The sequence below is a fragment of the Crinia signifera genome, chromosome 8, assembly GCF_055691185.1.
Source record: "Crinia signifera chromosome 8, ASM5569118v1, whole genome shotgun sequence".
NCBI lineage: Eukaryota > Metazoa > Chordata > Amphibia > Anura > Myobatrachidae > Crinia > Crinia signifera.
In genome coordinates this window covers 98,085,893-98,113,881 of record NC_139224.1, presented here as the reverse complement: position 1 = coordinate 98,113,881, position 27,989 = coordinate 98,085,893, and the positions used below count along the sequence as shown (strand labels likewise).

At 40.7% G+C, this 27,989-nt stretch overlaps 1 protein-coding gene across 2 annotated transcripts in view; it reads left to right on the top strand.

The window, feature by feature from the left end:
* Nucleotides 1-27,989, top strand: part of CAMSAP2 (calmodulin regulated spectrin associated protein family member 2) — a 145,511-nt gene that overhangs the window by 78,485 nt on the left and 39,037 nt on the right. The window contains exons 4-12 of one of the 2 annotated variants that reach the window (XM_083156853.1): nucleotides 1-84; nucleotides 985-1,017; nucleotides 3,313-3,454; nucleotides 12,796-12,935; nucleotides 15,120-15,210; nucleotides 16,203-16,275; nucleotides 17,897-17,931; nucleotides 19,336-19,405; nucleotides 23,606-25,727. In XM_083156853.1, coding sequence (XP_083012979.1) covers nucleotides 1-84; nucleotides 985-1,017; nucleotides 3,313-3,454; nucleotides 12,796-12,935; nucleotides 15,120-15,210; nucleotides 16,203-16,275; nucleotides 17,897-17,931; nucleotides 19,336-19,405; nucleotides 23,606-25,727 — 2,790 coding nt within the window. The remainder of the gene's footprint in view (nucleotides 85-984; nucleotides 1,018-3,312; nucleotides 3,455-12,795; nucleotides 12,936-15,119; nucleotides 15,211-16,202; nucleotides 16,276-17,896; nucleotides 17,932-19,335; nucleotides 19,406-23,605; nucleotides 25,728-27,989) is intronic. The other variant, XM_083156854.1, reaches the window with a different exon arrangement.

Below are 27,989 nucleotides of genomic sequence, written 5' to 3'. Positions count from 1 at the left end.
GTAAATGGACACCTGAAGGAAATTCTAGAGCAAGAGCAACGACTGAAAGAGCAGCAGAATATGAATCCAAACACTACACAGAAGGTATGCAGTAAAAGATTTAGAGGGAGTATGGAATAGTGGGCAGTTGTATTATAAGCCACCCACTACCCAGACTGTGATACTACAGCAATTAAGAGGGAGATTTCAGATGGGATGTTGCTATAGGCAACCAATCAGATTATATTTATTGTATTCTAGAAGGTGCTAAATAAATAAAATAATGTCCCTCCCTGCCCTAGTGGATGGTAGGGCATGAAATACCGGCTGTCGGCCTAACTGTCAACCTAATGCTTGTGTTAACCTTCCAACCATGTTGATCTATTTCCGGTGTCGACCTAAGCCATGTTGACCATATTTGTGGCGAACCAATGCATGTTGACGTAATTTTGGTCAACCCAATGACCCATACCCTTGTAAACGGCAAGCTGCACAGTTGCTTCCATGTTTCCTGCACATGACCATGTAAAAGCACAGCAGTGGGGTCCTCGCTATGGATGACTCGTAGTTGTGCCGCAACGTTAATTCAATACAAAACAAAGATACAATACGTCGCAGCTCTGGATGCTTTCATTTCAGTTCTCTTTGGTTTTCTCATGCTAAAGTGGGTAGCAAACATATTGGCATTTTACTTTGGTGCTGGTTTTTGCAATGCTGCAGTATTTACTTTGAAAACAGGGTTGGACAAAATAATGTAAAACTTGGGAGCCAGAAATGAAATCGGCAAACTATTAATGATCGCATGCATCCACCCCCAGTGATAGTTCTAACTCCCAGAAATTAGGCCCCAGCAGTGATTTCATAAGAGCATTTGCTTCCCGGATCCTCTGAGTTGTCCAACCCTGTTGTAAGGCCATGGCTGCTTCATGAGGCTAAATCTGATTCACTCTTTCTGCTTCTTTTCTTCCTTTGCTTTCACTGTATTTACCGTTGTTCCCTTTGAAGTCTTCATCCAAATGGTTTTGGAAACTGGTCCCTGTAAGTGTTGCTCATGTTACAATATATAGTGTGTTTGTTTCTAGTTGCTTGCTCACCATATCCTGCTCAAATTCCCCCCCCCCCCCCCCCCCCCCGCCACCCTCTAACGCAAATCATTATAGCAAGATCATTTTCTATCTAGTACTGTAGGTATTCATTTAGCATTGTCCTGCAGCATGCATTGCTGGTCCAGGGTAAGGGGCCAGTAATGATCCTGTTACTGTCTATTAGTCCTGGTGATTTTGTTATTTTTTTCTTTTGAAATGTAAACCATAAAGAAGTTTATAGATTGATTTGTGCTGAATAAAAAAGGATGTTTTGGTAATTTGCTGTTATTGATAAATACAATGGGGTAGATGTATTAAGCCTGGAGAAGAGATAAACTGGAGATAAAGTGAAATGAGATAAAGCACCAGCCAATGAACTGGGTTTGAAAATGACAGTTGAGTGTTGATTGGCTGGTGCTTTATCTCCTGTTACCTTCTCTCCACTTTATCTCCAGTTTATCTCTTCTCCAGGCTTAATACATCTGCCCCAATATTACCAATGTGTAATGTTTTATTCTCCCATTAAAACCCACTAGGTTCTTATTATTTTTGTCCTTTAGGCTCTAATACTGGCCATACACTAGACCAGTTGTTTAAAAAAAAAAATTAAATCACGGTGCCCCAGAGCATCAGAATCCTTTCATGGCACCCCTACGCCAACATTATTTTTTTTTTTTTAGAAAAAAAACTAAACTTTAATTAGATTGTGTTTATAAGTCATCTGTAGGATTATTTATGTGGTGTGAGACCGGATTTGCATCTGTTTGCACACATATTTTATAATTGTCAGACTCCAGCACCGGTTTTATCTATTACATTGACCATGAAAAAATTTAATTGGTCCTGGACCACCAATCCGAGACACCCCTGCCAGTGACCTGAGGCACCCCAGGTGCCAGAGCACACAGTTTGGGAACCACTAGGCCAACTTTCATTCAACTAGTTGGTTGGATAGAATAAAAATTGAGTACTGGATGTAAGGAAATGTAGTTTGTAATTGTCATTTGCTCCCAACAAGCCAGTTCTACATACACTTCCGCCTATAAGGTGAAGCTGAATCACTATAGAGAAAATGCCCTTACAGGAAGCCGGAAACAAAATCCCCGGCTCTCCAATAGATAAACTTCTGGCAGCGGCGCGCAAACTTCCAGCTGACGCCGCAACTTTGACAAACTTAGAGCTTACTAGACGATATATATACTGCGCTCACACCAAGGACAGGCTGGGCGCCAGATGAGGGATCATATATATGTATTTAATTACACTTTTAACCCACATAAATTTTAACATCTCACTTCCGGGTCATGGAACCCGGAACCGGAATTGGACTACAGCATAAATATGCAGCTCAGGAATACACTAGTCTGGATCCTGAAGAAGAGAGTGTGACTCTCGAAACATGTTGGCCCAGATCTAGTGTACCCAATACGGCAGAGAAGTGTGAAAGGTGGGCTGAGCAATCCTGTGACTATATCTAGTCTGACCTCACCGAGAACCACGTGGAACACCACCCATTCTCTCTACTCCTAGCCGTTTTTACTTTTGTTTTAAACGATTCCCTACACTGTGTTGATATTTTGAATATATTTACAAAAGAAACCTTAATGAGCTTCAGTTATCATACAGCGACATGAGAACGGGTATGCCACCCTGTTTCATCATTTAAAGATACCTTTATAAACAGTCATTTCTATCGATATAAGTGAGTTTGATATACGAAACCAGCCTTCCATTTATCTTAAAATATTTGGATGAAAAAGTTAGACGATACTTCACATTGCCATTTTTTCCACACACATTATTTTTGGATACCATCTAATACATTTCAGGAGAGAAAGATACTGGAGAGAAAAAAGGTGTAATAGAAGACCATGCCATAAAAGACCAAGGGAAGTAACAACCCAGTTCCAAATATCAATTACCTTCCCCCAATTCACCCCATATCCATAAAAGGAGAGCACCCAAAAGTCGATCCCAAAACCCACTTTGTAACATAAAGTCCTGTTTTTGTCCATTTTCTTAGGTTTGTGAGCAAATTTCAGATTGTCACATCAGCTTCCATACAGTCACATATTTTCAGTCCATCCAACCAACTAGTTGGATGAAAGTTGGTCTAGTGTATGGCTGGCATTCTTGAGAGCTCACATATGACCTAGAACCTTATATACAGTCTTATGTGAGTTACATGCTGCCTTATGTGAGACGTACCCTGGCATCTCTCACAATCTTCTCTTCCCTCCCCGTGCAGGCCAGGTACAGAAAGGAACAGAATCTGTACAGACAGCTGCCATACATACCACTTATGGAGAACCTCTTGAAGGATGGCACTGACGGATGTGCAATAGCTGCACTTATACACTTTTACTGCCCGGATGTGCTCAGGTTGGAAGGTAAAATATGAGTGATTCAAATTCCCTCGTGCCTAGGTACAAATGGTCCTCTGAGAAATGTTGTATGCTTTATTAATACAGTACTGGTATTATTGTTATGGGCACCACACACGGAGTGACCCATTGAGCAATGATAGATCACTCAGAACACTCAGCATGATCGCTCAGCACACAGCAATGTGCCAGTGCTGTGTGCTGAGTGATCTGTTAGTGCCAGTGTTCTCTGGTGAGAACATTGCCCCGACTCCCGACCGATTAATAACCAGCGTATATCATTAGTATTCCCCCAACTTTTACAAAAAATGTTACTGCTGTGCCATCCAAATCTCTGACAACATGGTGAGATACAGATTTTGTAAAAGTAATGCTGTAGTGGCCCTATCCATCTCATGGACAGAAAAAACATACTAGACCTGGTTAGAGTTTGTATCTATCGTTAACCCTTTGAGTGACAAGTGAATTTGTCAAAATAGGTGTGAAAATTGCCAAAAAAAAACATTTTTATGAATCATAATGACTGTAATGTTTGCCTTATATAGGAAATATAATTTTTTTTTTTATACAACATGTTTTATTTGCATTTATATAACAAATGTGAGCGTCGCTGGCATTTTTAGCGGATATTTTGAACATCTCTCACAGAGATGTTGGCACTCAAAGGGTTAAACTGAATTCATATGCCTGATGAAATCAGATTAACAGTACACTGCGACATACCACTGGTGGAAAAGTTGCTTTAAGCAACCAATCAGTTTCTGTTATTTCAGATACTGTGCTAGATATATGACAGAAGCTCCAATTTATTACTAACTAGCTGACCTGCCCGGCGTTGCCCGGGAAAACCTTGGGGTTTCTTTATTTCCAAAATTGCTGAAAAATGTCATCTTACAGTATGCTGTGACAAAGACCTAAGATTGTAATTTGTTATAGATTCCACCATAATGTTAGAATGTGTTTGCATTGATACTCAATGACGGCAATGAAATCAGGTGTGGTGTTGTTGTTTGAAACACAACGCTCCTGAGTTGATAACTTGTATGTGTTGATGAATTCCACATCCACTCCTGAGATTTAGCACCTACTGTATGACATATCCTCCAACATCTGAGGGTCAGAAATTGGTACAAAATCAGAAAGGGACATGTCCACACCTCAATTTCTATACTTTCAATGGTACAGTTTCTAGGGTGTGTAATTACAGGCACTGAGTGCGTGGGGTCCGGGGTGGGCGTTACTTACCACGCCATATTTAATTAAAAATTCACTGCTCCCTGCCACTCCCCTCACCGAACCTGCCTGCAACAGTCTCTGAGGTCTGGGGATCTGTAAAGCACATGCACCGAGCATCTCTACCAAACAGTGGGGCAGCCCCTGAGTGTGGGAGCAGGTCCGCGGGCCTGGCCACATGATGTCATGACGCGACGCACACTATCCGCACCACTGTAATGCACCACTGGGAATGGGTGCAATGGGCCAAATTCTTCCTTACACCCGCCGGGCCAATCCACTGATTCAGCCATCACAATCATCAATGGATGCATTAATAAGGTTTGGAGTTTAAGAAGTTGAAGAATAAGACTGAGAAAAAGAATTGCCATGTTACAAAGTGTACAATTTACTCAATAAATCGTGAAAAAAATGTAAGTGTACATAGAAGTACAATCAAGAAATGAAAGTAGGATTAAAAAATAAGTTCTGATTCAAACTGATAATTGTTTGGATGGGGTGGGTTGTGAAACAAATCTATCGGTGGGGGTATGGATATTGTGGGCATAATTGGTGTTTGTTACACCTACAGGGGGCCCTCAATTGATGGGATTTTCACTACAGTGTCACGGTCACAGTGTCACCATAGGGGGATTCCCAATTGGGGTCCAGGTGGTCTTTTACAATCCGGTACTTGTGAGTTAACCGGGCGCCCGATTTCTAAATCGGGTCGGATCGGGCACATCGCATCGCATCGCATGCGACCATCGGATGCGATGCGATGCGATGACCCGATTTTTCCATAGGAATCAATGTTAAAATGGACTGAGTCCATTTTAACATGGAATTCAATGGGAAAAGGGGTCCTTTTCATACCCCTACTATCCAAGTGGGCATGGAGTTGGATATAAACCTGTGGCGAGCGTAGCGAGCCACCGAGCCCGAAGCGTGGCGAGCGTAGCGAGCCCCGCGAGGGGACACAGAATACCGTCCCCTCGCGGGGCTCGCTTCGCTCGCCACGCTTCGCTCGCCACGCTTCGGGCTCGCCACAGGTTTATATCCAACTCCATGCCCACTTGGATAGTAGGGGTATGAAAAGGACCCCTTTTCCCATTGAATTCCATGTTAAAATGGACTCAGTCCATTTTAACATTGATTCCTATGGAAAAATCGGGTCATCGCATCCGATGGTCGCATGCGATGCGATATCGCATCGCATCGCATCTGATTGTATGCCTTAACTTAAGGCATACAATCAAAAAATCGGGCGCCCAGATAACTCACAAGTACCAACAATCCTGTAGGTCTCTTCTCCTTGAGCTTACAGTCTCCCTTAATGATAGTCAATCACTGAGGGAGACCGTAGGCTCCAGGAGAAGAGACCAACGGGATTGTAAAGGGGTCCCTAAAAGACCACCTGAACCCCAATTGGAAATCCCCCTACGGTGACACTGTAGTGAGAATTTCTCATCAACTGGGGACCCCCTGTAGGTGTACCAAACACCAATTATACCCACCATATCCATACCCCCTCCACCTATAGATTTGTTTCGCAACCCACCGCCATCCAAACAATTATCAGTTTGAATCAGAATTTATTTTTTAATCCTACTTTCATTTCTTGATTGTACTGTACTTCTATGTACACATATTTTTTTCACGATTTATTGAGTAAATTGTACACTATAACGTGACAAATCTTCATCTCAGTCTTATTCTTCAACTTCTTACACTCATATAATTCAAACAAATGCATGCAGCGCTCATGCCCATCGACCAAACATTATCTATGAACCAAAAGAGTCTGGGAAACCCTTAAGGCAGAGCAGTGCCTGATATCCAACTGACTAACAGGGTGAGTGCAGTGTACCCACTTTGTATTGATTAATGGGTGCATTGGCCAGGACAAAGATTTCTCAGTGCAACTGGCCGGGGAGCGCAGTGACAGGCTGGAGGACTGGAGAGATGGATATGGGGAACAAAGTAGAAACGGTACATTAGGTACAGTTTTTATTTGCCGGTACAGACGGTTAAATAAATGGCAAATTATTTTTTATGTGTTCTGTGTGTTTGTGTGTGTTGTACTGTTTTTGTGTGTGTGTGTTGTAGTGTATGTGGTTGTGTGTGTTGTATTGTATGTATCTGTCCAATGTGTAAGTGTGTGAGGTGTGCTACATATATACAGTATGTGTGTGTTGTGTCTTTGTGTATCTGTGCAATGTTTAAGTGTGTGTTTTGTGTGTGTTGTACTGTTTTTTGGGTGTGTGTGGAGAATGTGGGTGTGTGTTGTGCTGTTAGAGGTATGTTATGTGTGTGTGTTGTGTGTATCTGCCCTATGTGTAAGTGCGTAAGGTGTGCTGTGTATAAATCTGTGTGTGTGTAGTGTGCTGTGTGTATCTGTGCAATGTTTAAGTGTGTGTTTTGTGTATTGTACTGTTTTTGGGTGTGTGTTGTAGTGAATGTGGGTGTGTGTGTTGTACTGTGAGTGTTGTGTTGTGTGTATCTGCCGAATGTGTAAGTTTGTGATGTGTGCTACGTATATATGTGTGTGTAGTGTGCTTTGCGTATCCTGGCAATGTTTAAGTGTGTGTGTTCTGTGTGTTTGTTGTACTGTTTTGGGGTGTGTGTTGTAGTGTGTATGGATTTGTATTGTACTGCATGTGGTGTGTTGGGTGTGTGTATCTGTCCAATGTGTAAGTGTGTGAAGTGCTATACGTATAAATGTGTGTGTTGTGTGCTATGTGTGCGTATATGGTGTACTGTGTGTGTGTGTGCGTGTACAATGTGTATGTGTGTGTTGTGTGGTCTATGTATATCCTCAATTATTTCCTAATTGTTTAAAGCCTTCACCATAATGTTAGAATGTGTCATTCATACTCAATGACAGCAATGAAATCAGGTGTGGAGTTGTTCCTCCGCAAACGGTTTCCCAGATCATCGATCTTTTCCCCAGAACATCAATGAAGGAAAATTACAACTTGGTGTTTTTTAAATTTCTAAGTGAAATTTCCCAAAAACGGCTTTGAGGTGCACACCACCGGGTCCAGAGGTATCTTGTTGCTGAATTTGGTGTCTCTGAGTGCCACGGTGTGTCCGCAATGCGACGGACACGCACACACACACACACACAGACTCTTCAACTTATTATATAGATGCCCCATACACACGGTTCGATTTGGTCTATTTTTCTATTCTATCTATTAATTTAAATGAATGGAAATTGAACGCAATATATTTTGTTTCAATCCCTGGCATTGAAATTCAACAGAAAAATAGACTGTGCAGGGAAGGCTATATAGTACAAAGCTGTACTACAGTATATAGTCTAAATCTAATACGTTTGCCTTGTCATGCGATTCTATCCTGATCGAATAGCAAGGCAATCGCACTGTGTGTACACCCCTTAAGGCTTGATACATCTCTCACCAGGAGCACTAACATTGAGGCAGATGTATTAAGCCTTAACAAGAGATAAATGCAAAAGTGATAAGGAGAGATAAACAATCAGCCAATCAGCTCCTTACTGACTTTTTTCAAACACAGCCTGTAACATGGCAGTTAGCAGGTGATTGGCTGGACGTTTATCTCTCCTTATCACCCTTGCATTTATCTCTCGTTAAAGCTTAATACATCTGCCATTTTTGAAATGACCAATTTGGACTGAAAATAATTCAGCTTGTGCAGACACTTTAAGGCAGGACACAGCATGCGATGTATGCATGGCCAGAGAGGGGGCGGTGCCTGGGGAGCAGAGATTCAGGTCAAGGGTGCAACAATAAAGTATGTCCATAGGATTAGTTAAAACCAGCAAATAAAAAAATGTTCTAACCAAAAAGATACAATCCTGTCTTTCGCCAAGTTAGACACCAATCAGTTATATACTGTAGTGTGAATAATTTAGCCTCCATTATGTAACTCACTATTTGCATTAAATTACTGTGCCTCCAGCAAGACTATAATCACACAGAACAAAAATGGAATTTGGTGATTCATAGTAAGGCTCCCGGAGGGAATACTTAATGTTATTACAGGTGATAGGCACAATTACTAAAAAGGTGATTTTAAAAGAAGTTATTGTCGTTACCAGCAGCTTTGCAATTTTAAAATGTAATTAGTACTAACTTATTTTTTGTGTAACATATGTAATTATTGCTGGTAATTGCAGTACCGTTTCTATGTGTTTATTTTCCAAATGACTTTTACTCATGTTCTGACTAAGGACAGCCCATGGTCAGGGGTCCGATGGTCGGCAGTGATGTAGGACCTTATTCAGGTTTGTGCTTGGGTATGCCGTCGCACGGGTGTGATGTTTTTGCAATGCACATGCGCATTTCTGTGTACGGCATACAGGGCATTGAGGGGGAAATTTACTAACATGTGTCTTCTACTTCACATGTGATGTTGCTATGGGCAACCAATCAGATCCAGTCTACTATCTTCTAGAGCAGTGGTTCCCAACCCTGGACCTCAAGTACCCCCAGCAGTGCACGTTTTGCAGGACTCCACACAGAATCACAAGTGCTATAATTAGCTCCACCTGTGGATCTTTTCACATGTGCCTGAATAATGAGTGCACCTGCCGGGTGACCTGGAAAACGTGCACTCTTGGGGGTACTTGAGGACCAGGGTTGGGAACCACTGTTCTAAGAATTCCCGGAACTATGGAGAGGGCAGGCAGTGTGCATGGTGGGGAGGCCTGTAGAGAGTCTATTGAAGGGGAGAGGGGAAAGAGGAAGCTAGTAAAGAATTCAAATGGGTCCTGGGGTGAAACTAATAACAATATTAGAGCCATATCTAAAAATAAACATAAATTAAAATGCTTACTAGCTAATGCAAGAAGCTTAGTGAGTAAAATCGGGGAGCTTGAAACGGTGATCAGTAGGGATGACTACGACATCATTGGTATTACAGAAACATGGTGTAATGAGTCGCATGACTGGGCATTAAACATGGAGGGATATACACTCTACAGGAAAGACAGGGAAAATAGAAGGGGCGGGGGTGTGTGCCTATATGTAAATAATAACTTAACATCATGTGAGAAAAATATGAGCACAGACCTGGAAGACGACAACTCGGAGACAGTGTGGGCAGAGATAACCGACAATAATAAGAAACCAAAAAAAAAATGTATAATAGGGGTATGCTATAGACCACCAAATATAAATGAAAGGGAAGAGTCTCTTCTTTTAAACCAAATCAAACAAGCATCAAATCAGGGTCAGGTATTAATTATGGGGGATTTTAATTTACCCGACATTGATTGGGAAAACGAAACAGGTAAATCAGCAAGAAGCAATGGGTTCTTAAGCTTACTTAAAGACCAGTTTATTACACAAACGGTAGAAACTCCAACTCGTGATGAGGCGCTCTTGGACTTAGTATTAACAAATAACACAGACTTAGTTTCAAACACAAAAGTAATTGAACAATTAGGGAATAGTGATCACAATATGGTTTCACTGGAAATCAACTTCAGTAAATTACATCAAAAAGGATCTGCAAAAATACTAAACTTCAGAAAAGCGAACTTTGAATTATTCAGGGAAGCCCTTACAGGAATTGGGTGGGAAACGGTTATGGAGGGAAAAAATGCAGAGGAAATGTGGGATACTCTAAAAAAGGTGCTTGATTCACTAACTATTGAATATATTCCTAAAGTAACTAAAGGTAAATTCAACAAAAAAAAGCCACCATGGTTGGACAAAGAAGTAAGGTCAGCTATCAACAATAAAACCAGAGCCTTTAAATTCTATAAAAATAACTTGAATGAGGAGGCGTTCGCAAAATACAAAGAATCAAACAAAACTTGTAAAGGGGTAATCAAAGCAGCTAAAATATTATATGAAGAGTGCATAGCCACTGAAAGCAAAACCAACCCAAAGAAGTTTTTTAAATACATAAATAGTAAACGTTTAATTAAGGAAAACATAGGCCCACTAACTGATACTAGTGGAAAAAGTGTTACTGAGGACAAGGGAAAAGCAAAACTGTTAAATGAGTTCTTCTCATCAGTATTTACTAAGGGAGAGCAGACTGTGGAACGAACATTTACCACAAACGGGACAAATAAGCCAGATCTCATTGTGGATTTCACGCCGAAGGAAATAATACTGAGGCTAAGCAAACTCAAAACAAATAAGTCACCAGGGCCAGATGGGATTCATCCGAGGGTATTAATGGAATTAAGGGATGAACTAGCTACCCCCCTACATTATATCTTTAGCAAGTCACTATCGTCAGGTATAGTACCAAAAGATTGGAGAATAGCAGAGGTAGTGCCAATATTCAAAAAAGGAAAAAAGGAAGATCCCGCTAATTACAGACCCGATAGTTTAACATCAATTGTGGGTAAACTATTTGAAGGATTTTTAAGGGATGGTATCCAGGAATATTTAGATCATCACCGTCTACTCAGTACTAACCAACATGGGTTCGTGAAAAATCGTTCATGCCAAACTAATCTACTAGGGTTCTATGAAGAGGTTAGCAAAAACCTCGATAATGGAAATGCTGTAGATGTGATTTTCCTAGATTTCGCTAAAGCATTTGATACTGTCCCACACAAGAGATTGATTAATAAAATGGAGAACCTAGGATTGGGTGAAAATATCTGCAGATGGGTAGGGAATTGGCTATGTAATAGAGAACAAAGAGTGGTTGTGAATGGTGCCGTATCAGATATGATACCGGTACTAAGTGGAGTGCCCCAGGGCTCGGTTTTGGGGCCCATTTTGTTTAACATTTTTATTAACGATATTGGGATAGGGTTACTCAGCAATGTATCCATCTTTGCGGACGATACAAAACTTAGCAAAGTCATCAAATCACCAGAAGATGTCACCATGCTTCAAAATGATCTTGCAATTCTAGATGAGTGGGCTAAAAAATGGAAGATGAGGTTCAATGTAGATAAATGTAAGGTTATGCACCTTGGGAGACACAACCAGTGTGCAAGTTACAACCTTAGCGGAGAGGAACTGGGTAATTCCATACTTGAAAAGGATCTAGGAGTCCAAATAGACAGCAATCTAGGATGTACTGTAGTGCCCATTGTAATGTAGCTACAAAAAAGGCCAACAAAATTCTGGCATGTATTAAGAGGGGAATGGAAACTAGGGACTCAAGGGTAATTATGCCACTATATAAAGCATTGGTGAGACCTCACCTAGAGTACGGAGTACAGTTCTGGGCCCCACACTATAAAAAGGACATCATAGAATTAGAAAAAGTCCAAAGGCGAGCAACAAAGCTTATTAGGGGAATGGAGAATTTAAGCTACGGGGAGAGATTAAGCAATTTGGGACTATTTACATTAGAAAAGAGACGTTTAAGGGGGGACATGCTCAACATGTACAAGTATATCAAGGGCCAATATAAGGAACTGTCACACACCCTATTTTCTACTAGAAAGGAATCTAGGACGCGAGGGCATGAGTATAGATTAGAAGAAAAAAGATTTCATTCAGCTAGTAGAAAGAATTTCTTTACGGTCAGAACAGTCAAACTCTGGAACTCTCTTCCCAGAGAGGTGGTAATGGCTGGCTCATTAAATGCGTTCAAGGCAAAGTTGGACAAACATTTACTGGAGAAAAACATCCATGGGTACAAATAAGAAATATAATTTGTCTGTAAAATACCAGAACCTACCAAATCAGCAATGGATATCTATACCAGGTTGAACTAGATGGACGCAAGTCTTTTTTCAGCCTTACCTACTATGTAACACTATACAGCATACTATGCTTGTCCCATTGAGATACAATACAATATGTTGGGCACTAATACAAAATGCTGAGAACATTGTGCTGGCAACTCATCACTATACAATGTAAGACCCTATTTAATATAATATGCTGGTAATCAGAGGGTACAGTATGGTGGGCAGAGGAAGCTGGGCACAGTTAAATATAATATAGTAGATCCTGCTTACTGTAGATTGTTGGGAAGAGCTGCAAATAATGTGCATTTAGGGAAAGCTATAAAAAGAAGGCTTTTGTGCTAATTGTAGGCTTTGGAATACAGCTTCATAAATCAAACATGTTACCTTCATAGCTATTGTAACTTACTGTAACACAGACTTCTTATTCTGTTACATTGCTTGTTAATAATTCTATTGTTTATTTTTTTGTTAGATATCTGCTTCAAAGAATCTATGTCCCTGGCTGACAGTCTCTATAACCTCCAGTTAATTCAGGATTTCTGCCAAGAGTATCTAAACGGATGCTGCCATTTTACCTTGGAAGATATGTTGTACGCATCATCCTCCGTCAAGGTCAGTCTCCATTATACTTACCATGATGTTTAGCTAACCTCTCCTGTTGTTGTAGGGAAGGTCATTGATCAGACTCGAGCACCATCTAATTATATTTAAGTCTTGCTGTCATTTAAGTTCAAATACCTATAATAATAATAATTTTAAAAAATTATTAACTGGAAAAAAATTATTAACTTATTTTTATCTGGATAAATACTGGTAATACAGGTGTGAATGCTTGCTACATAAAATTCTAGATGAAATAAATGTGTTTTGTTTGCTTTGCTGTGATATTGCTGAGTTACGGTGACCTCAAACAGTATCCAAATATCAATGGGGCTGAAATTAGAATATATTGGAACTACTTTATATCATTGTGGGAGTTGTACATAATTTGAGACATCTAGTAGTTTATTTTCATAGCATAGTGCAGTGGTTCCCAAACTGTGTGCCGTGGCTCCCTGGGGTGCCTCTGAGTACTTGCAGGGGTGCCTCAGGGTGGTGGTCCAGAACCAATTCAAATTGTTTGTGGTCCATGTAATAGGCAAAAACAGTGCTTGTGGCTTCCAATTAGAAAATATGTAGATAAGCAGAAGTTAATAATTTGTCTCACCACATAACTGGACCAAAGCATGACATATAAGCAGAATATATTTAATTTAATATTGTTTTTCTGAAATTCTTGATAACAAACTTTGCACCTAGGGGTGCCGTGAAAAATATTCTGATACTCTAGGGTGCCGTGATATAAAAAAGTTTGGGAACCACTGGCATAGTGTAATAAATGCCGTAAATGTACTTATACTCATATGTGGCCATGTGAACACACAAACAATGCACTTAATGATAATTCAGACCTTTTTTATTAATCTGTATGTAACAAAACCCCACAAGTTTACTCCTAAATACTTTTTTTTCCAGTTGTATCGTTTACAGTGATGGCAAATATGTGTCCTTAACAGTGGCGATTCCAGAGGAACTGCTGCAGCACAGTTCAAAATTCTAATAGGGGTGCCACACTAACTGCCATTCCAAACTGGCTCACTGGCAGTTGTTGTTTCTACCCTATTTGAATTTTGAACTGAGCTGCTGCCTCACCACTGGGGCCATCATTGGTCCTTAATAAGTGATTTACACGTGTCCTCATACACTTAACCATCTCTACAGCATGTAGTGCTAAATGCCTGAAGCAACAAAGATGCTCCAAGACGAATGTTGGACTGTATTTTTTGTTTTCTTCGAGAACCTTTTGTATCATGCAATGCAAATTCTTGCTGGTACCTACTGTAAGCTCATGTTATCAGCTGTCAAGCATTGTGGTGGAGCAAGGGGCTTTACTCCCTCCAGGGAATATCCACAATGCTACTAGTGGGGCTTTCTGCTGGCTGCACATAGTGGTATTTTTCAAGTGTGTGTGCAGATGTGAAATCTGATAACCATAGGAAATATCTCCCAGCTGTAACACCAGTGGTTTGGGGTGGTAGTCCTAAAAGATACCATAAGCCAAGTACTACATTACATGGCACCTTACCACCAACATATCATAGGACCTAGTGAAGTTCTGGGGGGGGGGTTATTTACTAACAAAGTACAAATGTGCAGTAATTATGATCACTAATCCAATATTTTCTTTCATTAGGACTTAATTACACTGCATTTACAGTAGGTGCAAATTAGTTTACACTAAACCAAAAAACCAATGAGGCACAAGACAAATGACTTATTGCTAGTTGCATAGATTTGAAACGTAAATGCTGCATTAGTAAGATAGCCGTATTTTCTCATGTGTAAGGGATTTGGTTTTAGTTGCTTCACATACATATTTGTGTTCTACATATAGGCCCTTATTCTGGTTCACTCAGAAAGGCATATGGGGCAGATGTAACATGTGCAGAGAGCTAGATTTGGGTGGGGTTTTAATTGAGATCTATATTACAGTGTAAAAATAAAGCAGCCAGTATTTTCCCTGCACAGAAACAAAATAACACACCCAAATGTAACTCTCTCCACATGTTATATCTGCCCCACCTGCAGTGCACATGGTTTAGTCCATATGAGACGGAATTTGCCTTTGCGAGTGAACCAGAATAAGGGCCATAGTACTGATCTATACTGATAGTCTTTGCCTGCAGCTCATTGCATGGATATCCTAGAACCTTTTGCTGCTACTCTCTTTTAAGTCTGGCTCCTTTATTTTGGCAGGCCAATTACTTAGTGTTCATGGCTGAACTTTTCTGGTGGTTTGAAGTGGTAAAACCCTCATTTGTACAGCCAAGAGTGGTGGAAACGCAAGGTAATGTTTTAGCACTAATGTCTATTTAAAATTCACCGTTCTATTACAATACAGTGAAGACAAATAATGTATGATTAAGCATTTGCAGTTTTAAAGTTTTCGCATTAAATCAGCAAATATTTTGTGTTTCTGAAGGGTTGGCAGGATGTACAGTACAGTGTATACCGGGGGTTATTCAGACCTGATTGGTTCTCCGCTCATTAGCAGAGCCCTGCGAACAGGTATGCTCTGCCCCACCAGAGTGAAATCCCGCCCCGTGCAAACCTGCTAATTGCTTAGCACGGCATGTGAAAATTAGCTGTATCAGCGACAAGCTGCAAAGACACTTCCAATGTGTGTAGTCCAGAATTAACCAGGCTGCGGCGGTAAAAGTAGTTGGATCAGGGCAGGAGCTGACATCCCACGACTTCCCCTGAAACACCTGGGTACGTCTACGGTTTTCCTGACACTCACAGAAAACGTCCGATTACCACCCCCCAAACATCGGCTACCTGTCAATCAACTTGTGAATTGCCATCGATCAAAAAAGTTGCAGGATTTTATTGCAGGAAAACCTTGTACATGTGTACTAGGACCCATAAGCATGCGCAGTCTATTGACAACTCAGCATGCAAATTTGCAGCTGTGCGATCAGGTCTGAATGACCCCCACAGGTCACTAGTTGATGTTACTATTCAAACCGACTAAAGGCTTAACTACAATCTGTGAGACTTCTATGAGCCCATTTTTATCTGCAGCTTACACCATATGCTCTCTGTGCTGACATTAAATCCCTCTCATGCATTGTACTACAGTATGTGCTGTAATACTATAAAATTCCCTTGTCCAAATTGGTGTTGTCCTTAGCACACATTAACACATTAGTCTCTTGTTATATGTACTGTATACTGTGTTTACAGGTGTCGAAACGCACTTTGCCTATTCTATTATAAAATGGATGTTTTAATTTGTATGAAAAACTATTGTTTACCAGGTCTTCTATTATATTTCAGATCCAATGAAGAATACTTCTAAATCTTCACGCTTTAATAGGAGGCACACGTTGGGAGGTTCCGCGAATGCTAGGTACATAGAGGATAGTAAAGTGGTCTAATCCAATAGTAAATACAGAGTTTTTCACAATATTTACACAAGTTAAATGAAGGTTCTATTAGTAGTTTTAGGTTGCACTTTGGAGGCTATGGGGTAAAATATACTAACCCGGCCAAATACGGCCGATCCCCATATGAACAGGATCGACAGTATACAACTTGAATATACTGTACGGATGGAGAATACGACAAATTTACAAAGTCGTATTCTCCTCATTCGTATTTTTCAATGACGTATTCGTTCGTAAACGTTTTTGGCGGCCGTATATATATATACGGCCGCCAAATATGTACGAAGTAGCAGCATTGCTGATTGATGCGTGCAATTCTGCCCTGTGTAATAAAAAAAAGAATTTTTAAAAACGGAGCCCTGGTTTTAGAAATTCAGAGGACAAAGATGTCCCCTAATTATTTTGTCCCCGTAATTTGGGAACCAGGACCAGCCCTTGAGCCTGGTGCTGGGTTTAGAAACCCAACTTTTTTGGCCCCTGAATTTCTAAAACCAGGGCCGGTTCTTTGAGCTTGGAGCTGGTTATAGCCAGGGGGGAGCTGGTTATAGCCATGTCCCCCTACTGTGTCTGATTCAGAATTGTATGCCATGCTAATGTTTTTGTACTTAAGCTGTCATTATTAATCTGCACATGCATCTAAGTTGTATGGCGCATTCTATGAGATACTTTAGTGATATTGCTCACAGTGAGGAATTATTTTCAGAGTGATTGACAGCCAGGAAGCTGTAGTGGGAGGTAATGGCGAATCGCAACAAAAATGCAGGCATGTTATTTCATATTGCAACTATGATCCCGTACGCAGAACATGGTGCCTGCCTCACTGTACACACATCCAATCTGCATGACCATAGGGCTACACAGATCGTCATAGTGATGCCCAGCGCCTCCTCTTTAATACCATTATAGTGACTCCAGCACCACTTCTTCATTTCCAGCTTAGTGTTTCCCAGCACCTCCTCTTCATTTTCAGCCTAGTGATCCCCAGCGCCTCCTCTTAATTTCCAGCCTAGTGATCCCCAGCGCCGCCTCTTCATTTCCAGCCTAGTGATCCCCAGCGCCTCCTCTTCATTTCCAGCCTAGTGATCCCCAGCTCCTCCTCTTCATTTCCAGCCTAGTGATCCCCAGCTCCTCCTCTTCATTTCCAGCCTATTTTTCCATAGTGCTTGCTTATCTTTTCCAGCCTAGTGATCCCCAGCTCCTCCTCTTCATTTCCAGCCTATTTTTCCATAGTGCTTGCTTATCTTTTCCAGCCTAGTGATCCCCAGTGCCTCCTTTTCGTTTCCAGCCTAGCATTCCCCAACACCTGCTCTTCATTTTGAGCGTAGTGTTCCCCAGCTCCTCCTCTTCATTTACAGTATAGTTATCCCCAGCGCTGCTTCTTCATTTCCACCCTAGTGATCCCCAGCGCCTCCTTTTCGTTTCCAGCCTAGTGATCCCCAGTGCCTCTTTATTTCCAGTATAGTAATCCTACATGCCCCCTTTTTTTTCATTTATAGCATTAGAGACTTAACATCCCATATCACAAATTGTACCCCAGAAAGTTGTCTTCTGATTCATTTAATATATTATTTAATCTGCTTTCAGGAACCCACAAGATGTGTCCTCATCCCCTGGCCAAGGTAAGAGTCCTACCTGATTTCTGAACAGTGATTGCTACATCCGCTACTAAAGCATTTTGCGTAATACCTTGGGGAATATGGGCTGTAGTCCAGGTGTCTGTCAGGTGAAAGTGACTCAGTTATCACAGGGCGACTCAGTCATCACTTAGGGCGACTCAGTCATCACTTAGGGCGACTCAGTTATCACTTAGGGTGGCTCCGTTATCACTTAGGGTGGCTCCGTTATCACTTAGGGTGACTCCGTTATCACTTAGGGTGACTCCGTTATCACTTAGGGTGACTCCGTTATCACTTAGGGTGGCTCAGTTATCACTTAGGGTGACCGAGTTCAGGGTGTCCGGCTAAGAGTGGGATCCTTGGTATTGCTGTTTGGGTAAGAATCCTGCTTTGTCATGGTTATGTGCAGCAATCTGTGGGGACTGGATCTAGGGTAATCCTGAGCCCCACTTACCACAGCCTTCTGATAGGCCTGACTGTATATCCTTAGTGTTCACACAGCATACATGACCGGAAGATGACCATATGCTACCAGGAAAGTGGAGAAATACTGTCACACCACCATTACATTACATTTTTGATGGGAAGTGACTTTCTTTTCCCCCGGATGTTGTATGGCGAGCTGACAGTTGCAATTTCTATGGTCAGTATACCGACATCGGAATCCGACCGCCGAAATTCCGGTGAAGGCCCTTGCATGCTGCGCTCGCCATGCTGCAGGCTCGGGGGCTTGCTGCGCTCACCACAGGTTGTTTTCTTATATAGGGGTCGTGGACACGCATGAGGGAGAATAGCCCCTGTCACTCTGGTTCCCAACTGTCAGCATTTAAACAGTCGGAGTACTGACCGTCGGAATCCCGACTGTTGGGCCTTCATCCGGTACCCCATTTCCCCCACTCTTGTTAGCGGTAAACTGCACTACTACACCCAGGCCTCTTTAATCTTACAGTATGCTGGATAATTCAAATACCTTACAGTATGTATACTGTGTACTACACATGGATGTGACTGTACTGTGATATTCTTGTTGGGTGAAGCGTTATCCCCTACCTTGGTAAACCTATATGTAACCTACATGTTTTGTTGTTGTGCGTTTTTTTGTTCTTTTTTAAAAAATTCACTTGATGGTTTTAGAATCAAAATTTACATATTCATAAAAACACAACACACCCCTTCCCCCACCATCCATATAGGTTAGGTTAGCAATCCCAACCATATAGGTTAGGTTAGCAAACCCCTAAGGTTAGCAATCCCACTGTTGTGCAGTCGGATTTATTTGTATATATATATACTGGTTAGGTTGTGTGGTGCTTGTCAGTTAAGCTTATGCGCAGGATTACACGTGTTGTCACATAGAAGTGTGAGTGAGAAACTTGTAACTCAATGATTCCTACATTGACCTTTCAGCTGTTATTCGAAGATCATCTTCTATGTCTTATGTCGATGGACAGGTTGGGACTTGGCCCAAAGAGAAAAGGTAAGAAAATGAAGCCATTACAATCTGGCACTTGTAGGATAATATTTGAATATTAAACAACTCTGTCAATTATTGCAAGTTTGTATATTAATTGCCTTCGATGTAGACGTCACAATATAGAGACCCCAAAACATTGCATGATTTACCGTGAAAATGTTCGTAAACCAAAACTGGTAGATATATAATCTACTTTATAATATACGCTTTGTTAATTGTCAATTGAGTTGGTATATACTGATCTTAAAACACACACTGATTTCTCACAATTTCTATGGCTAATATTATGAACGCCAATTTTTACTATATTGTGCCACAAAGTGTCCGCAGCGTCTTTAAACATCACAATAACACATCATCAGTACATAGCGAACATTAACATGGTATGGTTACAGTGAAGGTATACGGTTACGATAGAGATGTCTCACTATAAGACATCTCTATGGTGTATAATAAGTGATAAACGCAGGTAGTGAGGAGGGGGTGGTGGAATTAAATATTACTACAAAATATATGATCAACAATAATAATACATTTATTTATATAGCGCTTTTACTCCAACAGGACTCCAGAAACTTAGACAAGTTGTTGTATAGACAAGTTTAAAGTTTTTGGGTTTCATTTACAAAAATGTGAGTTCTATTGAAGATGGGATGTTGCCCATAGCAACCAATCAGATTCTACTTATTTATTTATCACCACCTAGAAGATAATAGATAGAATCTGATTGGTTGCTGTGGGCAACATTCCATATTCAATAAATGTACCTCTTCTTTTTTGGAAATGAGAATAAAAAAAATTGCATTGGATGCAGGGATGGTGCTTGGAGGAGAGAAAAGGGCCCTGACTAAGAGAGCTTACAGTGTAAATGGGAGGAATGAAACTGTAGGGATGAATTGGGACAGAGTGTATACATGGGAGGTGCATGGACAGAGGAATTGAGGACTGATTTATTTGAGGTATGTTTATTATAATTGCGTGTTTGACGGCGTGGATGCTGATCTGAAAAGGAAAAGTAGGGAATTTCAGTGGGTCAGCACTGGAGAAACCTTGGATGCAGGATTGAGTAGACTGAAGGGGAGGTGTTTGATCAAAGAGAATAGAAGTGTGCTGGGACGGAAACATGGTTGGGGTGTAAGCTTGTGTTCTGTGGTGTATGGAGAGCCACTGAAGCAGTTTGCTTCCAACACAGTACAAAAGAGCTAAATGAGAGAGGTGGCAATGTTATAGCTTGAAGTATACAGAGAAAGATATGAGGAACACAAGTTATAAGATTCTAGTACTCCAGGCAGGAAATGACAAGTGCATGGATGCAAGTTTTAATGCCATCCATGGTCAGAAGGTCTGATTCTAGAGCTAATTCAACAAAGGAAGTTGCATGATTGAGAGAGAGATTGGATGTTGCGATTAAAGAAGAGGGAGAAGTTTAGGATGACGCCAAAACAGTGGACTTGGGTGACAGTGGAGATACTTTTACTGTCACCATATAGAGAATGGGAGGTGAGCGGACCGTGTATGGGGAGATAGCAGTGAGTTAAGTTTTGGACATATTGGCCAGGTAATGACATACAATTTTAACGGCTGGGAAAAAATAGAGCAGAAAGCTTCCACTTTTTCAGACCAACTGGAATGCGATGTTTAGCATAACCGTTGAAGGCCAGGAATTAATGGTAGCCGAATTAGCAAGTTCCACACAAAACGGCTCTGTAAAGTCAGCCATAAATAGAACAGTTTTTTTGTTTGTTTTTGGGGAGGGGGGGAGATGTGTGATAAGTTGTATTTTTGCAGTGTTTTAAATCAATTAAAAGTACACAATTACAGCACATTTGTAAGAAATAAACATTAAAACTATTATTTCTAAGCTTAAAAATGCACAAGATTCTTTGATCTGCCAAAATAACTCATGTACAGTACATTTTTTCCCCCTGATAAATGCATTATATGTGTATCGCTATTCAGACGCACAAGCACACTCTGCTGATTACAATTATATACAACAGTTTTTTGGAATAGCAATAAACATAAGCTGCATTTAACGGGAAAACTTGACATGTACAGTACATGACCTATTATGACTATATAAGTATTTTTATTTTTAAGGTTAGAAATCATTTATTAAATGTCTATTTGTTACAAATGTGCTCTATTTGTGTACTTGTAAGTGAATGTAAACATTGTCGAATAGAACTCGCCCAAACAAACCACCTCTAATTATTGGCCTAATTCAGTCTGGATCACCAATCAGAATTTGCAAATCAAGCTATTATCGAAGGACTGCGCATGCATACCTACGCATTGTGCATGCACACTGTGAAATAGCATATGAGTCGTAACACAATGGGGCCAGAGTTTGACTGATAGGAAGCCAGTGTTTGGGGGGTTGAAACCTGCCATTTTCTGGGTGTTGGTGAAGAAACGCAGGCGAGCTAAGGTGTCTGTGACATCAGTGATAACCACTTCCAGCCTCCAATGGAAGAGGAGGTCCCAGACTTACTCACAATTGCACAGATGGCAAAAACTGTTGGTTCAGGATTTGCGTATTGATAGCGATTAGCGATCTATTCCCAATTTAGCAAGGAGCGTCTTTCTCTTTCGGTCTGTCTGGGCTGTAGCTTTCTCCTCGCAGTCCACTGCATATTCTAACATTAGCGATCCATGCGGAATTAGGCCCAATATTTGCGGTGGCTCTTGTTCAGAGCCGAAAGCTTCCCACTTTTAGTGAACTCTGGCGCTTTTACATTAGCCGACTTTGTAAAATGTCAGATTTTTCTGTAAAAATATAACATTTTACAAAATCGGACCAAAACTGTTTTTTTTTTAATTAAATCCTGGCAATAGAGTTTGAGAAGGTGCTGGCTGGGGTCTCAAAAAATACATGGCAGAGAGGCCGAGAAATGAGAGAGAACGGAGAGAGATAATGGGAGGGTAGGAAAGTCTGGATGGTATTGGTGGGCAATGGCATGGCACTGCCAAAGACAGATCTCCAACTGAAAATATGTAAGAAGGTAAGGGTGCAACAAACAGACACTTTGGGGGGCATCACCAGGTAGGTGCAGAAAAGGGAATATCAGACAGCAATGCTTAGAGATGCAGGAGGTCTACCATGAGCAAACCAGGTCATGGAGACCAAAAAGTGGAGTGTTTGCATTGGAAGAGGGTGGCACGCTTTCAAAGCCAGAAGACAATTTAGGAAAGATGAGGTAATTCGTAATCATAGTAAAAACAATTTTAATGGAATGGAGAGATTCAAACCCAAATTATACTGTATCTCGAAGGGAGTGGAAGGGAGGAATGTGCTGAAGCATTAATGGACTCTCCTTTCACGGATCCTGGAATCTGGGTCAAGTAAAATATTTGTATTATATGTACTTTACCTGTATTAACCTTACTATATAAATCATTCTTAAAATTTGATTGCATAGATTCACATTGCTTAAAAAAATGCAGTGTAAAGTATTTGCTGTTACTGTTGCATGCTGGGAGATAACAATTGCCTCAATTTCCATTACATGTGCAATATTTCAAAGTGATATAAAATTAGCCTGAAGCCTATACTGTTCATTTTAAAGCTCCCTGTGGACCAGTCAGGAGAACATTTCATATTTATTATTAAATATATGCCATTAGGAACTTAGAAATGCATGCTCTGTAAATGGCATGCAGGTGCCTGATCAGTGTAGCAGTATGACCTTTCTCCTATTTACATTTAATCCTAAATCTCTGCATGAGCGAGAAGTGCAAGTATGGTAAAGTGTCCCTCAAAAAATGGGTAGGCTACTTTTCTATTCTAAGCAAGTTGGCTTTTTTATTTGAGGAATTTTATATAAACTAAAAGAAACTCCAAACCATTTTAAAATATTCTAATCTGAACCTTTAAAGTACATTTCGGCATTTTTCGTTAAGAAAAAAAGAAAGTAATACATAGTAAGCCCACCCCCCCCTTCATTACAAATAACAAAAACTTAGCATGCAACTTTTAGATGAAGATTAAAAGGCTGCTAATATGAGATCAACAGCTAAACCTACAAAACAGAGCTTCATTGAGTATAATGTGTGTGCATCCGCAAATCTATACCAAGCAATCTACAGCCCTTCCCTTACATCTACTAAACTGCCCAATGACTTAGAAAATATTGCTTACAGGTCTGTTTGGCTACCAACTTCATCACTTTTATCATGTTTTTTTTTCCTATTTAATTTTAGATCTTCAGTGCATGGTGTATCGTTTGATATCTCCTTTGATAAAGAAGATGGGATTAGAGTGACAACCCCAAGCAGACCTATCAGGAGATCTGTCAGTAATGAAGGCTTTCCTATTAACCTGACTCGTGTTCCCAAACATATCCGTAAAAATCTTTCATTCAAACCCATCAATGGCCAAGGACAGTCTGATAGTATTAATGAAGAATGGAGCCAGGTGGCACAGAACCATGATGATCTATCGCCTACCTGCAACCAGTGGGACTCAGATGAAGGTGACCAAAACAAACGGCCCAATGGCCCACTTGAGGATGAATGTATTGATGAACTGGATACTCAGGTAGAAGCTCCAAGCATTGAAGAAGCTCTTGAAATCATTCACAGCCCAGAAAAGGCTCCTGTTTCTGGTGACCAAATGAACAATGGCTTTTTTCTTCATAACAATGATTTGAATTTGGGTTTGCCATTGTCTCCTTTAGCTCTTACAGAGCCTAATTTGTATTTCAGTGAGAAGAAAGGGTCACAGAGCCCTGTTACCGACAACACCGAGGTTGATACTGGAATTCATATTCAGTCATCAGACATCCCAGAGACCATGGATGAAGATTCTTCTTTGAAAGACTACACGGTTAGTTTAGATTCTGATTTAGATGACCATCTGAAGCTACAGCAAGACTATGGAATTCAAATAAGCAATGCTAGGGAACCTATCAGCCCTTGTCCTAGTTCTGTGAGTGGTAAATCACAAGCAGGAAGTACAGCCTCTTCCAGTTCTGGTATCAAAATGACCAGCTTTGCAGAGCAAAAGTTCAGAAAGCTAAACCATGGAGATGGCAGGAGTAGCGGAAGCAGTTCACAGAAAACCACACCTGAAGGTTCAGAACTAAATATTCCTCAAGTGATCGCATTGGGACAAGTCCAAGAAGAAAACTCTTTTCCTTCAGGCAGAGACACCACGCAGCTTCTGGCCTCTGAGGTGGTGCAACTGAGAATGAAATTAGAAGAAAAGAGAAGAGCAATTGAGGCTCAGAAAAAGAAAGTCGAAGCAGCATTTACCCGCCAGAGGCAGAAAATGGGAAGAACCGCATTTCTTACTGTGGTAAAAAAGAAGGGGGATGGCATATCACCCCTGCAAGAAGAAGCTGCAGGTTTGGAAATCGAGAAGATTCCTCCAGAAGTATTTAGAGAGAAGGAAGCGCAAGCTTTAGAAGGGACCAATCCAATTAAAAAAGTGAAATGGTTGAAATCTCCTACGACACCTGTGGAGACTGATAAACCTTGGAGTCTAATGGGTCCATGCGAAGAAAACATGACTGAAGTAGATGTTGGGGAGTATACGAAGTCCATTGAAAAGCTTAATTCATCTCTAAATTTTCTCCAGCAGGAAATGCAGAGGCTGGCTTTACAGCAAGACATGTTAATGCAGATGAGGGAGAAGCAAGCCTGGGTTATTTCTCCACCTCAGCCCTCTCCACAGAAACAACCACCACGGGAGTCAAAACCCATAATTAAGCCATCTGTTACATGGTCTCCAACTCCTTGCTTTACTCTTGAATCTCCTCGCCAAGCTCACAGATCACCACAGTCTTCAATTAAAAAGGCTGTATCCTTCCCTGTAAAAGCCCAGAAGATACCTCGCCCTAATGAGCTTAAACTAGTCCCTTTAAACCGAACTCTGACTCCTCCGCAATCTGTTGATAGCCTTCCTCGTCTTAGAAGGTTCTCCCCAAGCCAGAACCAGACCAGATCCTTTGTTTACTTTGGAGATGATCGTAAACCTATTACTCTAGATCAGGAGGGGAAGGATACTGGTGAGCTTACAGGAAATGGAGAGCTTGATAAAGGTTTGGTGTATGCTCGGACTCCAGAGAAAGTGGATATAAAACCGATTGAATCAAACGTGTCTGAAGTGCTGTCCCAGCCTATTGTAGAAACAGTGTGTGTCACACCCAATGATGAGACATTTAGCCACAAGAGCTTTATGACCTCGAAAAATGGGAATCTTATTGAAGTGCCCCTCTCAAAATTACAGCCCCCAAATGAAGCTTCTGAGGCAAATGAAATGGAAACCGAGAAAGATCAGATCGGTGATGACCAGAAGGTTTGCTGTGGCTTTTTCTTCAAGGTTGGCAAATTTAGTTATTGAAATATTGTTTATAAAGTTCATTAGCGTGTGTGTGTGTGTGTGTGTAAAATAAAGTACCTTGTTTTCTAGCAGGAAATAATTAGTAATATGTTCAAAATTTGATAACTATCATGTGACTAGAAAAAGAGAGGTCTGTGGGAAGTGATTGGCTGAATACCAATCACAGTCCAACAGGTTCCGGCGCTAATATAAATTGTATCATATGTTTTTGAAAGTTTGGTAAAGATTAATCAAAAGACACTAATTGCTGCATGTGTTAAATGAGTTTGACTAGAACTCAAGAGGTAGAATAGAGCATGGAGGTGTTAACACTTTGCGCTAATTAGTGACTATAGTGCTCAGGGAATATACCAATGAACAAAATGTATACTGGACACACCTTTTTAAATTGTATATCTATTTAATATTCATGTGGGAAGCAATATAAATTTTTTTCAATAATTACAATCAATATATAAAAGAACAATATAAAATATATATCTCTAATGGCAAGCTAGGTATAGCATCAGATACAAGATCAAATCATCAATCACGTTTGCATGAAAATCTCCGCATAAATAAAGTGTTAGTGGTTTTAGGGTTAGTGCATAAGCCAAAGGAGTTAGTAGATAAACAACTTGGTATATAACTCGCCCCTTTAGCGTGTACACAAAACACGCACAAAGCAGTCTGTTGGGACTTATGAGTTACTCAGTAACAGATGTAGGCAGTATAGATCTCACCCTCCGCAGTAGTTGGAATGATTGTTGGATGGCGGGGAGCCTGATGTTTCTGCGGCTCGACCCGCTGTAGCAAATGGAGCAGTGGCTTAGATTGTTGCCAGATGGCGGGGAGTGATCTCCACTTGCTGTTTGTAGATGGAGGTAGCGGTGTGAGTTTAATGCTGCGTGGATGGAGCAGTGGAGGTCCGTGCCTGTCAAATCAGGTTGTGGAGTGGAGTGGAGCCGGTAACAGTGTCTCATACATCCAGGGATCCATAGAGACGCATTTCGTCTCTATGGTTACTAGAGACTTTTTCAAGACTTGAAAAAGTCTCTAGTAACCATAGAGACGAAACGCGTTGACCAGTTGTCACTTCCGCCTAAACGTCATCACGCTTGCAGCCTCCGCTGATCTAATCTGCTCTCCAAACTTCTGGGCAGTCACGTCCTGGATGTATGAGACGCCGTTACCGGCTCCACTTCACAACCTGATTCGACAGGCACGGACCTCCACTGCTCCATCCACGCAACATTAAACTCACGCCGCTACCTCCATCTACAAACAGTGGGTGGAGATCACTCCCCACCATCTGGCAACAATCTAAGACACTGCTCCATTTGCTACAGCGGGTCGAGCCGCAGAAAGATCAGGCTCCCCGCCATCCAACAATCATTCCAACTACTACGGAGGGTGAGATCTATACTGCCTACATCTGTTACTGAGTAACTCACAAGTCCCAACAGACTGCTTTGTGCGTGTTTTGTGTACACGCTAAAGGGGCGAGTTATATACCAAGTTGTTCATCTACTAACTCCTTTGGCTAATGCACTAACCCTAAAACCAGGAACACTTTATTTATGCAGAGATTTTCATGCAAACGTGATTGATGATTTGATCTTGTATCTGATGCTATACCTAACTTGCTATTAGAGATATATATTTTATATTGTTCTTTTATATATTGATTGTAATTATTGAAAATAAATTTATATTGCTTCCCACATGAATATTAAATAGATATACATTTTAAAAAGGTGTGTCCAGTATACATTTTTTTCATTGGTATATTCCCGGAGCACTATAGTCACTAATTAACGCAAAGTGTTAACACCTCCATGAACTATCATGTGACAACACACTTATCTTTGTCATTATTCAATCAAAAAATAAGCCAACCTGAAGAAGCTATATTTAGAGGCTGCAGTTAACCAATATGTTGCATAAAAATAAATATGAGGCAATTTCCAAATCTTATATAGTGAAGAAACACAGCCTTTCAAATATCAAGGGTTTTAACAAGGTACTGGAAGGAGATATTCTTTAAATTACAAAAAGTGAGGCAGGTTTAGGGGAAATTTAAGTAGAAATTACTTTACAGAAGGGATAGTGAATAAGTGGATTATGATTGTGTACTGTACACTATATTTTATGGGATGCAGTCAATTTACCGACGAATGTTTGACCAACAGTCAAAATACCAACACTGTTCATTTACCAACATTTATTATACCAACATGTTCAACTGACCGTCATGTGTTT